This window comes from Castanea sativa, chromosome 4 (assembly GCF_040712315.1).
Source record: "Castanea sativa cultivar Marrone di Chiusa Pesio chromosome 4, ASM4071231v1".
NCBI classification, from domain to species: domain Eukaryota; kingdom Viridiplantae; phylum Streptophyta; class Magnoliopsida; order Fagales; family Fagaceae; genus Castanea; species Castanea sativa.
Genome location: NC_134016.1, coordinates 40208317 through 40224215, shown reverse-complemented (window position 1 = coordinate 40224215; position 15899 = coordinate 40208317). Strand labels below are relative to the sequence as shown.

The window sequence follows — 15899 nt, the reverse complement described above, 5'->3', positions numbered from 1 at the left end:
TGTGTGTGTGTGGGGGGGGGGGAGAGGAAAGGCTATTTGTTCTTTGAGAAGCTAGGTAAGGCTATTGAATGTGTAATTTTTTTTTAAGTGTCCCAATTTTACTTGTAATATTCTTTTTTGAAATATTGAGCAAATGGCCATCCTGCAATATCCTTGTTTCAAACAAAAGAGTTGTTTATGCTAATTGGAAGCATAAGAAAAATCATAGGGCATTTCTTAGTTAATAAGATAATGTTTGACTGACCTACGAGTTAAGGGACAGTCCGAAATAGATAGTTTATCCTTCTTGTTTATAGTGATTTATTTGCTTCCTAGGTTTTAACTCAAACTTATATATAAGTTCTTCACAAACCTATTTAGGGCTAAAAGTTCACAAGGTTCAAGTATAATTTAAATCATCGATTTCTAACCAAAAAAAGAAAAAGAAAAAAGAAAAAAAGAAATCTTTGCATATTATTTTTCAAAATTTGCTTTATGCCTACGAGGAAAAAAAAAAGTAAGATAGAGTATTATGAAGCCAAATGACAGCTTTGAAAAGGAGTACATCCACACTATTAAAAAGGACACCATAATTTACAAGTATTCAATTCCACCAAACAATGCCACACAAAGCTCTGGTAGAGGAGGACCATGAGCCCCTTCTATTCAGCAAGGCATAAAGGTAACCAACAGCAAAAGGAGAATCTAATACACTCTACAAAACACTAGTCATTATCCTATCCAAGCAAGGAAGATACGCCATCTTATTTACTGGTTTATTCTAACCAAGATGACAGCAAGTAGATAAACAAAAACATGAACACAACACAGATAAAGGTGGCTATTTAAGTACTGCATAAGGTTGAGAAGGTAGTATGCATGGAGAAATCTTTGTTGCATCATAATGATTTTGGCATTTCTCATGTACCTTCCTAATGTATGCAGAAGCCCTACCATCAATGTTCATCTCTTCGCAGATCACATACGTAGATTCATCGTTTTCACTGGGTTCAATCAAGTATGAAATTTTCTTTGACCTGCTCTGTGGTTCTTGTGACCTTTAATTCTTGGTTGACATGTCAACCATGACAGAGCTCATCACAGGTGGAAGGTTCTTAGTTACTACTTGATTTCCACCTACTCCAAGACTCATCTTAGAAATACAGAAAGATGATAGCTTAATGATGTTCACTACCATCTTCATTGACTTCTCACAAATGGACTTGTTGCTCCTGCCCTTACTATTCATGGCTACAAAAATTTTAACTGCCACAACTTCTCTCTGATAGCAATTAAGATGATTGAGGTTAATTGGTGATATGATAATGGTATTTTGTATATAAATAAGCAAGTGATACTTGCTTCTGAAACAATGTAGGGTTGTAGATAGGTGATTTTCTATCTGGGTCCTTCTAGGGTTGTGGAAAAAAACAGCCAAAGAAACACCTACTTTCTTTAGTGGATGCACCCCTTTCAAATTTATAAAATAAGGTCCCATTCTGGGGGTCATAATGTTACTTAAAGAATCTATCCCCCCTACCCATCTATGCTCAACAATAGTTAGCGTGAAGCATGATATGCCAGTGTTTTTGTTGATAAATAACATGATTTGCAATTGTTGGGGTACTCATCACCAATCATGACTTCTTGTTTTACTTTTCCTACAGATGCCCAGAAAACTCTGATCACTTGTACAATTAATTCTAATCAACAAAGAAGGAAAAATAAACCAAATTTCTGTCAATCATTTTCCTAATAAATATCAAGCTTCTGAGATGCCATCATTAGCTAAGCACATGTTAATGAGTTGTCTAGATTTTAATGGTTAATTTTCATGTTGTCTATAAAGTGAGTTGGAACAAGAATCTTCTATGTTGCTTTCCTCTCTATACTTTCTAAATGCATCTCTAACTTTTCACCGTTGCTTTGTGTCAACTTCCTGAGGAAGTTCCAGACAGAATCCCCTCTCTCTCTCTCTGAAATTTGGCAGAAGCCTAGCCATAAGCTTAGTTTAGTGATTTGGATTGGATATTCTGATATGCTTCAATTAGTAACTATCTAAAAAGTTTGAAAGCCTCTATAAATTATCACGCTCTGCAACTTAGGTGAGGAATGTAACCATGATCATTCACTATGCAATTAACTATATATTTAAAAATCTCAAGTTATTGAGCTCTCCAACCTCTACAAGGAGATTAAACATGAATAATTTGCCACCATGGGATCAACACAATTTCTTCATAAGAAAAACCAATATTTGTTCTACCCTACCAAGATAAAATATAAATAAAATGGATAAAAGTTAGTGCCCAGCAGGCTCTCTTTTTCTCTCTCTGTGAGTATGCATAATGTTCTATTATTTATCTCTTACTATAAGTATGCATAGCATTCTATTATATGCCCATATGAGTGGAGATTCACTTTTTTTATATTAATTTATCAAACCTTAGCTTGACTTCACAATTGGATGGGTAGAGAGGAGACGAGAGAGGGAGACGGTTGGAGATTTAACCTCATTTGGATTTCTTTTTAACAGCAAGGGGAAAGAATTTGAGGGGATTTGGGGCTTAGAGATGTCCAATTTGAGAGAATTTATAGGGGAATGAATTCTAATTTTATAAATGTTATGTATTTCCCCCATGTGTTTTTTCCCCTCTTAAATTGTATAGTTTAAAAAATGAAGGATATATTTATCCAACTTTTTACAAATAATCATTTCCTCTCATTTTCATATTACAACCAACTCTCCTCCACTCTTTTAATTTTTAAAACATCCAAATAAGAGGAGGGATATCTACTCTGCTCTCCACTTGTCTCAACTTCTTTGTTTTCAAACACAATTTAAGTCCACCCACTACTTGGAGCTAACTCAGATAATTCTTTGCCATACAATCCTATCCAGCATCTTACCATATAGTCTCTTATACCGCAGCCTCACATAGACCAGAATTATTTGTGCTAAATAGCATATTCTTCTCCTTAGATGATGATGATTATTATTATTATCATTAGCATCTTTCTTCTACTTCTCCTTCGGTGATCATTATTATTTGTTTAATGAAACAGCTTCTTACTATTTGATGTTTGACTTCTACTTCTCCTTTGAAGATCATTATTATTTGTTTAATGAATAGCGTCGTACTATTTGATTTTTGATGTTATTTGTTACTATATTATCTCTTGCTCCACAATAAAAATAACAACCAAAACTTTGTCTCAAAATTTTGGGATTAATTATCAATCCTCAACAGACTAATTAGGGTCAACTACATATATTCTTTTCCATCATTCTAGAATATCCAAAGTATTAATCTTCTTTGTTACTTCCTTAATTAATATGTCACTTTTTTTTAATAAGTCTTAAATTTGTTAAGATTTATTTATTTATTATTATTTTTTTTAAATTTGACAATTGGGAGGGGGGATTTGAACCGTGGATGTTTTCATTAGAAATACTAGAAAATGCCAACGAGTTGAGCAACAACTCTCTTTTGCACATGACCAAATCATCTCAAACAACTCTCCCTTAATCTTTTGATCAATAGATGCCAGTCTTATCCATCTTAATATTTTCATTTTAGCTACGCTAATTTTAGCTACACTAATTTTTTGCTTATTAACAGCCCAACATTTAGCATCATAGAACATAGATGTTCTTATAGCAGTTTTACAAAATTTTATATTTAATTTAATAAGAGCAAAACTCCTGATGTACTTCACCACTTCATTCGTTCTACTCTTCCCATGATTTACATATCATAAACTCACTCTTGGCCTTGGGTATTTCTTGCATTAAGTCTTACAACCCCTTCATCTATATTTCTACTATTACTAAAATTATGTTCCATGTACTTTGTTTTGGTCCTACTAGTAAAAAGCAATTGTGATAGAGAAATATCAACCTCAGAAAATAAATGGAACTTGCCATGCAGAGTTTGTATCTTGCTGGACATGTTGTACCTGATATGGCTCTAGTGCAGAAGGAATGAAATGAAACATAATTGGCCGCACTTCATTTTTAAAAAGTTCACTAAAAATTTAAGACTAAGCTGATTAGAAAGTGAAAATCCATGAAAATATTTATTCTAAGACGAGTTAGAAATATTGTACATGAGATATGAATGTGAACATAATCGTTTGTTTGATAGCAGGACTTGCAATCAGTTAAGATTACAATTGAATGGCAGCCCTGCATCAAACCACCCTCCATATCATCCTAACTATGTTCTTGGGCAGAAGCTGTAAGTTTATACAGATGAAAGCCAAGGGTTAGGTGCCACATAAGTATATCCTTGGAAATGTTCACCTGCAGTTGGCGTGGGAGCTGGCGAGTCATCTGCAGGCATTGCTGTCCAGCACCGGTCGAAATTGGCTGTACAGTCTTTTCCACTCACATCTGGCTTGAACTTTGGCTGCAGTTCTCTAGCCTCTAATTTCTTCCAATTGATTGATCGAAACCACTTGTGACTTTTGATATCATCCCCTCCATTAGGACCACTGCCTAATCTTCTTGATGGTTCCTTTTGCAGCAACTGGAAAAAAAAAGAAAAAGAAAAAGAAATTAGAGAAATATTTATCTAAGTTTTGTTTGACAGGAAAATTAAAATAAAAGATGCGGAGGGTGGGGGGGGGGGGGGAGGGGGAGGAAAAGAAGAGAGACAAAAAAATCACTTGGAAAGGAATAAAGAAATATACTTACTCCTTTAAGTAAGGAATGAGCGTCACTGGTAAGAAATGGCGGAAGTTTAAACTTCTCTTTGATGATTTTCTCCTGAAGTTTCTTTCTATTTTGATGTGTAAATGGTGGCTGCAGAAAGAAATAAATAGTTTTGAAAAAAAAAAAAATAAAAATTTGGCAATTAATGTAACAACACTTCAGACCCCTAATAATTAGCTATTTGAGCCCGACAGTTCAAAGATATTCAATGATAAATTCCTCAACTATCAATATCAGACTAGATATTAGCCAAAAAAGGAGCCAACTGAGTTCTATCAGGAGCAACTCGCTGTCCAAAGCAGGTGACTTCATTACATCTGTGCTATATGGAATAATGGTTACAAAAAGGTGAGTATCTGACCTTAACTCAGGATGACAAGCACATGGGCATGGGTATGCACTCAACACAACAGTTGGATATGTCCTCAACATGCATCTATGACAAAGAAAAAAGGAACAACTTGCTAGCACACCGTAAGTTACCTCAATCATTCTCAAAATGATGAAGTAACCATGCCTTACATGCTAGTATGTTACAGAGGCACTTTGTTTTTGCATGAAGTATGGAAAGAGAGCAAATTCCAAAAATAGCTATTCAGTTAGGCTTGTCCATTATCATTTTTTTTCTTATCCCCATTTATTCTAGGAAGCAATATGCACTCCCTTTCCGGTAAAAGCCATGCTACCTAACTTTTGACCCTTTGACATTGGTGGATACTATTAACAGGTTACTGGTTTGGAAATCTAGCAATTATTTGGGCAACAAGAAAGCCATAATTGTTAAAAGAGTTCCTTTTCTTCAGTAAAGCCACTCCTGACAAGAAGACTAAAACAAACCACTCCCAGTGACCACTTGGGATGGATGGATACAATGTTCATATTCAAATTAGGTAAACTCCTAAGGTCATCATAAGTTAAAATCTGGAAATTCTAAAGCACTAAAATTTTCACATGTGGTATTACCTGTCCAGTTAGCATCTCAAACAAGAGTATCCCAACACTCCACCAATCTGCATCCTTATTGTGGCCTTTAGACAGCAAAATTTCTGGAGCCATGTATTCTGTGGTCCCACACATTGAATTTGATCTGCTTGATTCATCAATTTCCTTTGCCAGTCCAAAATCAGTTAGCATAACCTGTATCACAGGTACCAACATTAAGACAGATAAAAGCCAACTTATTTTAAAAAAGTATATCTATGCAAGAAAAGCATATTTCAAGACTTTCAAGCGTATTAATATCTATGACCAAAATGGGTAAATGGGCATGGCCATTACATGGCCATCAGCGTTCATGAGAATATTTTCAGGTTTAAGATCCCGATGCACGATCCCGCACTTGTGAAGATGTGAAACAGCAGAAACTATCTCAGCAGTATAAACCCTTGCCTGATCCTCACTACTCAAGACACACCCAAAGCCAAAATCAAACAGGTGAACATACATTCATACATTGTAATTAGAAATCTAGAATTTCAAACAGAACTACAGAAGATACCTGAAGATTCCCTGCCGGTACAGATGAAAAAAGAGATGCCCTCCATTAATAAAATCCAGAATCAAGTACAGCTTAGTCTTGGTCTGCAATGTCATCCACAAAATAATAATTACAACATTCTACATCCATGTAAATTCATAAGGATTCTCCACAAATGTAGAGGAACCATAAAGAATCTCAAGCCTATTTTTGGACCATTTATCATGCCAAGCCAAATCTTCTACGTGTACATGGCCATTTGGATTAGCTTTTAGCTTCAGCTTTTAAAGCTTATTTGCTTATATATTGCTTTTTGAAACCTCAAATTTTCTTGGTTCAACCATTCTTTTGCCCACTTTCAACAAATCAGCAAAAAGTTAATTCAAAAGCACATTAAGCAATACCCTTTTGCCATCTAGGATTTCCTAGTAAACAGATTATACAATCAAATCTTTGATCTATAGAAATGTGATAACTGCATTTTTTAAGTCCCATAATCCAATAAACAAAACCACCAATAAAAAAAACTTTCAAATCATGTTTACTAATGTGGGCCAGTAGAAAGCAGCAACAACAAAGCTCAAATGCCCAACTCAAATTTTTGTGAGAATCTAGAATCTTTCATTGTTTCCACGTTTAATTTGTCTTGGACCCCATTCACAATTGGCAAACTACGACCAATAAAAATTGAACCTTGTATCACAAAAATTGAAACCCATCTATAATAACCTATAATATTTTGAAATTCACAAAAGAAAAAAAGAAAAAAGAGTATACCTGAAAGGAGTAGCGGAGCTGAACAATAAAAGGGTGGACAACTTTAGTGAGAATGTCCCTCTCGGCCTTCATGTAATCCACATGGTTCTTCTTTATAATTGTGTCCTTCCTCATCACTTTCATGGCGTAAATCCCATCTTTGCTACCATCACTATCACTATCACTATCAGAACCACAGTGAATATTCTCTTTCTTCTTCTTCTTCCTTCTGACTTGGAACACTTTTCCAAAAGCACCTTGCCCCACAACTCTCAGAATCTCAAAATCCAAAGGCCCAATCTTTCCCACATTCTCACTCTCACTCTTACCATCACCATCATCATCACCAGTTGGGTCATTTCCGGGTTCGGTTTCGGGTTCAGAGTCGGGTTCGAGGAGTTCGGGTTCAAGAGGGAGAGAGCGGGAGAGAGAGGTGGTGGTGAAGCGAGGAGAGGGACCCACGAAGGAGTGGGACCGGTTGTGGATCACAGGTGGGTCCACTGGGATTGGAAAGGCGGTGGTGGCAGAGGCGGAGGCAGAGACGGAAGATGATGACGTGGACGCTGGTGATGAAGATGAAGGGTTGGGATTTGAAGTTGGGTTTTGGTTATGATGTGGGGTTAAGGGACCAAACACTTCGGAGAAATCGAAGTCATCTTGGGTGGTGGTGGTGGTGGTGGTGTCGGAATACGATGGGATTGAAACTGTGAGCTTGTTGTTAAGGTTGGTGGCTAAGAAAGTGTGCAAGTATTTCTTCTTCTGAGAATTCGACAACATTTTTGAAGAGAAAGAGAGAGAGGAAAAGAATCTGTTAAGGTTGTGTGACTGTGTTTTTTGTTTTTGTTTTTGTTTTTTTTTATGGGGTTTGAGATTTGAGAGAGCCAGCCAAGAAATTTTGATATTCAAGGCGGGCTGAGAGAGCTTGGGATTACATCTTAGAGAGATAGAGACTGAAGGTAGAGAGGAAAAGGTGACAATTATTGGTGAAGTATATAATAACAATCTTAACGCAAAATTGCTTTTATAGAAGAACATGGAAGATCGAGAATACATTGAATTCAACAACAACGTTGATATGTTTGACTGTGGCTGCCAACTCGCCTTTGGTGGCTCGTGTTCAATACTCGCAAGTAGTAACAATTTTGAGTGTGTTATTATCCGACTTGTCGTTTTAGGAAACCTGTGGAGTATTATAGGGTTGAAAGAAAGTGAAAAAACTAGGGTATGTTTGGTAACGGCCAAAATTGGAAATTAACAGTGTTTCTCAAACAATTTAATTAATAGGCACTGTTTTGAAATTATATGTATTATTAAAATCTCAAGTCTAAAAGACTCGATTTTGTGCTTATAAATCGAGTCTCAAAGACTCGGTTTCCATGTTCTCATCGTGTCTGAGTTGGCATTTTTTCTGACGTCTACTTGGAAATTGAGTTTTTTAGACTCGATTTATAAGCAGACCCTTTAAGCATCGATTTGCGTGTGATGTGGCAATTTGTATGTGACATGGTTGATCCACGTGGAAGCCACCTAGAAACTGAGTCTCTAAGACTCGATTTCTAATAGGGCTTTTTCAAACTTAAACGCACTCTATCTCTAACGCCTCTCCACTCTCACACAGACCAGAGTAGACTCTCACGCCTCTCTAACTTACCGACCCACTCTCACGCCTCTCTCAGTCACCCTCTCCACCCTCACACAGACACCCTGTCATGCTCGCGCCTCTCTCACTCTCACGCCTCTCCACCCTCACACAGACACCCTCTCACGCTCACGCCTCTCTCTCTCTCTCTCAAGCACCCTTTCCACTCTCACTCAATTCTCTCAGGTATGATTTTCTTATTGTGTGAATTTTTCATGTGGTTTTATGGTTTTTGTTCAGAAATTATGATTGATTTTTTCATGTGGGTTTGTGGTTTGTGATTTTTTCGTGTGTTACTCTATTTGGTTCCAAAGAAAATGTGAGAAAAATTTTCCATTTTGTGCTGAGATTGTAGTAAGAACTTGATTTGATTTAATTTGATTTTTTTTGTTTTTGTTTTTGTTGTTTTGTGTTGTTAGTACAATTGACACTGTTATTTGATAACATGGATGTTTTCCGGGTTAATGGATGTTTTCCTTAGAAAATCATTGTCTTTACCTTCATACAATTAAGTGAGCCTAAACAAAGTTGACAATCAATGTATTAAGATGGAAACGTTGCAGTTTAGAGGTTTTGGTGCGTAACTTACCCATAATAATAAAAATTTATATAGAATTTTTCTAGGTTGTATTTAATTGGAATGCATGAAAAGCTTAGAAAAACATGCAGACTGGTCTAAATGTTAGCTAACAGAATATATTGTTTTTAATTTATAGGTTAAAGCTTGATTGATTTAGATTAAGGCATGATTTAAACGTAAACGTAGTTTCAATTTGTTGTATATTGCGGGACTGCCACTTTGTTGAATTTTTGTTTTTTGAGAATCTTTCTTAGATTGTTTTTGTTTTCAATAATGTCTATTACGTGCTAATTGTTTATCATTCTTGTGCAATATGGCTGCTGCAAATGCTGGACAGATTGACCATGTGCAGCCTGGCCCCATTGACCAGTCGGTGTTGATGTTGCAGGCCAACCATCAGTCAAAAGCTATTTGGAATGGGCAGGTAAATCACAACACTAAAGATTTAACGAATGTACATGCATTTAATTTATACAATGTACACGCACTTGCTATCATATATTAATCCATGGTTTTGTTCTGTGCAGGATCCAGGGTCCCTTATATGTCGTACCCGTAGTGAAGAGTTCTCCAATCGAGAGTCAATGGTGGACGACCGAGTCGTTGAAATCATTAAGGCACTTGGTTTGGAGGGACTCCTCAGGACCTCGGGTAGAGTGATTGACCATGGTCTAATAATGGCCTTAGTGGAGCGATGTCGGCCCAAGACTTACACCTTCCACATGCCACATGGTGAGGTCACCATCATATTGCAGGATGTGGAGGTTCTTCTCGGGCTTCTTGTTGATGGCGAGGCCATAACAGGGAGCACGCAGAAAGAATGAAGTCCTGCATGCGAGGAATTCCTTGGCTTCTGACCTGTAAATGATAAGAGAAAGTAACTTAATGGCTAGAGGATTCTCATTCAACGACTTTTGGAGGAAGTTGCTGATCCATTGCCACCTAATGCTGAAGAGGATCAGCTGCATAAGTATGCACGATGCTACATCCTAGCGCTACTAGGGGACACAATCTTCATGGACAAATTCGGCGATAGGGTGCATCTAATGTGAGTGCAGCAGTTGGAAGGCCTTCACAACCCACGAAGGTACAGTTAGGGAAGTACTTGCCTTGCATGGTTGTATGGAGAGTTATACAGGGCAAGCGATAAAAAAGCTAGTCAGATTGGTGGGTGCTTGCTGTTGGTCCAGTATTTGGCATGGGCCAAGTTCCCATATTTGTGCCCAACAGTTGAGCATGGCCCACCAGTGGGTGCTTATGGTCCTCTAGTGCGTGGTCTACTGTCCCTGAAGTAAGTCTTTACCTCATACACGTCATGTAACTTGAATTTATTTATTTATTTTAAAAGCTTCTAGGAATTATTTAAGTCAATATGAAATAATTTTAAATAGAGGTTCAATATATATGATTAGGTTAATATACTCTAATTTTGTGTCAAATTTCCTAAATTATATGATTAGATTAATATATATGCTACTTATTCTTAATTTTTAGTTTTTTATTATTTTATAAGTACATAAAAGCTGCTTAGTTAACCAAGCTTCAGTTTACTAGATTAACTATCTTATTAGAAAACATACTCTAAATGCAGCATAACAAAGTATGTTTGTAATGATTAGTTGAAAAGCGAGTAGGTGGGCTAAGGTTATAAATACTTTACTTAAAATTACTGTGTACATTAACCAAGCTCTACCCAATAACATGTTATAGAGAGTCTATATGGAAATTGTTTCCTACAACTTCATTACATTAACTTGACCATCCATAGATTGATTACATTATAGTTTTAATCATATGATTTTCTCAATGGGAAAGTTGTACAAAGTTAATGATCCCTTGTTCTTAATTGTAGGTGGTTGTGGGTCCCAAACAAGAAAAACAGGTCCGCCTAAGTAGAAACAAATGTATCTGAAGATGTGAGGGATCAACCATATTTTCCCAAGTATTTACGTAGAATGACTCGGCAGGAGGTGTGTAGGCAGTAGTCGTATTTGTATTATGCTGGACGCCAATTTCATCGTCTGCATCACCTTCATCATGGTACTCCATATTTTAATCTTCAAAATTGGGAACGAGTTCATGGTCATCCACATCCCTGTCAAAGTTGCCTCGCTCAATCCTCTCTTCATACTCATCCATATCATCAAGATTTTAACCATTATTTGCAGCATGATCTTCATCTTCGTCTTCCTCTCCTAAATGTGTTTCTTGAGGTTGGAGTGTTTCACCAGTATTAGTAGCATGATCTTGAGATGGGAGTGTATAACCTCCCATTGTAGTGCATCCATCATCGTCTGCATCACTTTCATCATGGTACTCCATATTTTCCTTTTCAAACTTGGGAATGAGTTCATGGTTATCCACATTCCTGTCAAAGTTGCCTCGCTCAATCCTCTCTTCGTACTCATCCATATCATCCAAATTTTCACCATTATTCGCAACATGATCTTCGTCTTCGTCTTCGTCTTCCTCCCCTAAATGTGTCTTTTGAGGTTAGAGTGTTTCACCAGTATTGGCATCATGATATTGAGATGGGAGCGTATAACCTCCCATTGTAGTGCATCCATCATTGTTTGCATCACCTTCATCATGGTACTCCATATTTTCCTCTTCAAAATTGGGAACGAGTTCATGGTCATCCACATCCCTGTCAAAGATGTTTCACTCAATCCTCTCTTCATATTCATCCATATCATCAAGATTTTCACCATTATTCGCAGCATGATTTTCATCTTCGTCTTCCTCCCCTAAATATGTCTCTTGAGGTTGGAGTGTTTCACCAGTATTGGCAGCATGATCTTGAGATGGGAGCGTATAATCTCCCATTGTATAGCCTCCCATTGTAGTGGCTATAAATTGTAAAGATGTAGTTGTTTGTTACACCTCCTCAGTATCAACTTCTGCAAGCAGCTCTAAACTTACGTACAACTCAGTAGCATTTACTTGGGGCATTTTATGGATTCTATTAAATATGATCTTTACATGTTTGTCGTCTTTGATCGCCATATACCCGTAATTTATCCGTTCATGAAGGACTTCTTATGGGTAACGATAAATAATCTTTATGTCATAACAAGTAGGGGTTAAATTCAATTCTTCCATTATTTTCCTCTTCAAATCATTCAACATCTTCAACTTACAACGTATCATCATGTAGTAGCATTCGATACCCAGCCCTCTAAATGGGAATCCGTCAATCTCTTCAAGATTGTCAAGGGGTCCACTGTAGTATACATTTATATCACAAAACCTTTTCTATCTACTCAAAGTACAAAAATTACAACTTGTCACCCTACATTTGCATATACTCACCCCACATTACATACAAACACACTCAATCATTATCATTTTATACTCAACACAAATAAAAAAACTAAAGACAAAACTCACCCCCATTACAAAATTTCAAATCATTCTAACAAAAATATAAAGGAAAATATCAAACCAAAAAAAAAAAAATAGTCATGATAAAAAGCCTAACAATACAAATACATCTACAATATTTTTTTACTTTTTATAAAAGCATATGCATATTACAAACCCCACATTTGCATATACTCACCCTATCACATACAAACACACTCAATCATTATCATTTGCTTCTAAAAAAAAATCATTAATCATACTCAAAAAAAAAAAAAAAAAAACTAAACACAACTCACCCCATTACAAACCTTCAAATCATTCTATAAAAAATATAAAGAAAAATATCAAACCAAACAAAAAAAATAGTCATGATATACCCATTAAAAAACCTAAAAGAAAATAGTCACTAGAGAGAGTGTTATAAAATCCTTACTTGACTTGAGGATGTGTAAATGAGGGGTGAGTTTGATTTGAAGTTTTTGTAATCGGGTGAGTTTTGTATGAGAGTGAGAGTGAGAGTGAGTGAGAGAGGAAGAGAGAGCTGCTGGGTTTTTTGGAGGAGGAAACGAAGAGAGCTGCTGAGTGATATATTATGAGGATTAAGGACAACCCGCCCTAACCACGTGGAGGCTTGTGGATCACAGCTTGAAAATCGAGTCTTAGAAACTCGATTATCCTTTAAAAACCGAGTCTCTAAGGCTCGATATCTACCTGAAATCCACGTGGACACAAACTCAGCCATAAATCGAGCTTCAAATGGTTGAGTTATAAATCGAGTCTTAGAGACTCGATTTTCAGGTGGACGCCACGTGGAGAAGGGCCAAGTCAGATCTGATCAGAACATAAAAACCGAGTCTCTAATACTCGATTTATAAGCCCTAAATTGAGTTTTAGAAACTCGAGATGTTATTAAAAAATATAGTTTCAAAATCGTGCCTACTAACTAATATAGTTGGAAAAATGGGATTACTAACTAATATAGTTGGAAAAATGGGATTAATTCCCAATTTTGGCCGTTTGGTAACTGTTTTTTCCCCTTATTTTTTGTTTCCAAAAATAATTTTATGTTTTTGACACTAAGGGTTTATTTGGATATTGCTTATTTTAGTGAAACTAAAAACTTATTGTTGAAAGTATTGTAGATAAAGGTAAAAGTTAATTGAAATAGTACAACAGACACATGAATAGTACCAAAAAGTGCAGTGAGACCCATAAATAGCAGCAAAAATAAGCTAAATTGTAAAATAATTTTAATTTTTCATTGCAATCCAAGCGCATGCTAAAATACTTGTTTGACAACCCAAAACATTCAGAAAACAAAAACTATTCTCAAAACTTAATTTGTGAAGGAAACTGAAAACATGCAAAATACTGTTTTTAGTTTATAATTTTCAAAAGTTAATGAAAATACGTATTTAATTTAATGGATCTGTCTCATTTAATGAGTTAGCATTAGAGTTCAAATTCTAGTAACAACATATTTTAGTATTTTCTATTTTTTTTCTTAAATTTTTTTTTTTAAATTTCAACTAACAAAACATGTTTTTGATTTCAAAAATCAAGAAAATTGTTTTTTATTTATATTCCCAAAAACAAGTTTTTGAAAATAGAAAAAAACAATTGTTACCAAACATAACCTAGAGTTTTGAGTAACACTATAGTTTTGGATAACACACACTAGTATGGATATTTGGTTTTAGCCATTTTTGTAACTCAAAATCCGTGGACCCTACCTAAAAAAAATATGAGTTTGGTTCAGTTTTCAAGTTGAGTTTTTGTGACTCAAATCTCAAAATTTTGAGATTGAGCCACAAAAACAGAAAACAACTCAAAATCTTGAGTTTGAATCACGGAAACAGGAAACAAGTTTTGAGTGTTTTCAAGTTATGCGTTTTGAGTTTCAGTGTTAGTCTTGTAAATAAATGCATCTGTGTAGGATCTACGTCAAAGTAATGTCTCTATTAACTCAGAACTGACCATCGCTCCTCTCTTTCTTTCTCATTAGGCAGTTTTTAGTCCAAACTCAGCACACCCACCTCTCTTCCTAACAAACAAAACAACAAAAGATAGCACAACCAGTTTGGTATAGTTATATATATTTTTCCCAAAACTTAATTTTTAAGCAAATATAAATCAACGGAAATAAGTTTCACTTAACAAAAAATGTAATACGTGAAGCCTATACGAAATAATCATCTGATTCATCGCCTCTTGTAAAATTTTGGTATGCGTTTCTTGTTACACAACTTTCACAATGCCGTTTCTTCTTTCATTCAATTTAAGCTAAAACTAAATTCTTGAAAATTAAATTTACTATTATTCGACAAAACAACTTTCTCAACAATCAAATTTACGCAAGTTACTATTAATTTGACATTGATAAAATTTAGGTACAATTCATTGGGTATATACTTTAAAGTCTTAAATGTTGTACTTTAAAATTCTAAAATTAGATTCAACCATGTTAGCTAATTCAGCCATGTTTCTGTATCAGCCAATATAGCACAAGCATTGTTATCTTTCATTAACAAAAATTGTGGCTTACTGACCAATGCATTTTGCCCATCTGACATTGTTTCGTTCCTAGCAAAATTAAACAATTTCTTAACCGGAAATTATGAACATAGTCAATCCAAATAATGCAATGCATTTGAGAGGTAACTTGCCTCAATTTAACAAAGACAAAGACGAGTAGACGACTAGTAAGAATAGCAATGGGTTCGAAGATTTCCAACATTGTAAAGGATGAAAGCTCAATGACTCCTAAAGAATGCTTTTTTTTTTTTACCTTCTCTTTTTGTTTTTCTTTTCCATTACAGTAAATTACAACTCTATACTGAATAAACTTGGTACCCCAAAAAATGACAAAGCCAAGACAAATGAAACCACTCTATGATCCCAATTCCCACATCTCATCAACAGCGAAACAACGGTCGCTCCTCCAACCCAATATGAAGGGACAATGATTCTCCTTTAAAATTGGAGAATGAAAATTAAATACAGAAAGGGTTAAAAAAAAAAATCACAGCTAATACACAGACAAATTTGGCAATTTGACTATAGTGGCCTAATCAAAATGGCCCTTTTTTGTCACTCACTAATCTCCTATGATACAGGTATCAAATTCAACTCAAGCGGCCTCAGAGCTCCTTGAACAATCTCTTGAACAGTACGATTACGGCGGCAAACATCTGCCATCTCTTCAATTGCAACAGTCAGACTATTAACATCAAATCCAGAAGCTGCATCAGACAATGCTTTCAGAAATCTTGACCTCTCAACTTCTGTGACAGCTGTCAAGGGAATTAGAGAAACGCTCTCCTTAGCCCACTCCACTGCTCTCGCTCGATAGGCACGCGTTAATGCCAGTACTGTGTAAGTTACC

At 35.8% G+C, this 15899-nt stretch overlaps 2 protein-coding genes across 2 annotated transcripts in view; both read right to left on the bottom strand.

The window, feature by feature from the left end:
- Positions 1–4032: 4032 nt before the first annotated feature.
- LOC142631738 (serine/threonine-protein kinase AtPK2/AtPK19-like) lies at positions 4033–7923 on the bottom strand. Its single transcript, XM_075806028.1, has 6 exons — positions 6951–7923; positions 6195–6277; positions 5975–6095; positions 5660–5833; positions 4679–4786; positions 4033–4511 (listed from the first exon to the last, which is right to left on the bottom strand). Exons 1-6 carry the CDS (start codon positions 7704–7706, stop codon positions 4227–4229), a joined length of 1527 nt encoding a protein of 508 aa, XP_075662143.1. The 5' UTR covers positions 7707–7923; the 3' UTR covers positions 4033–4226.
- Positions 7924–15271: 7348 nt separating this feature from the next.
- Positions 15272–15899, bottom strand: part of LOC142631127 (transportin MOS14) — a 28269-nt gene continuing 27641 nt past the window's right edge. Inside the window, exon 27 of the mRNA XM_075805208.1 lies at positions 15272–15898. Within this exon, the coding sequence (XP_075661323.1) occupies positions 15620–15898 (279 nt within the window). The 3' untranslated portion in view covers positions 15272–15619. The remainder of the gene's footprint in view (position 15899) is intronic.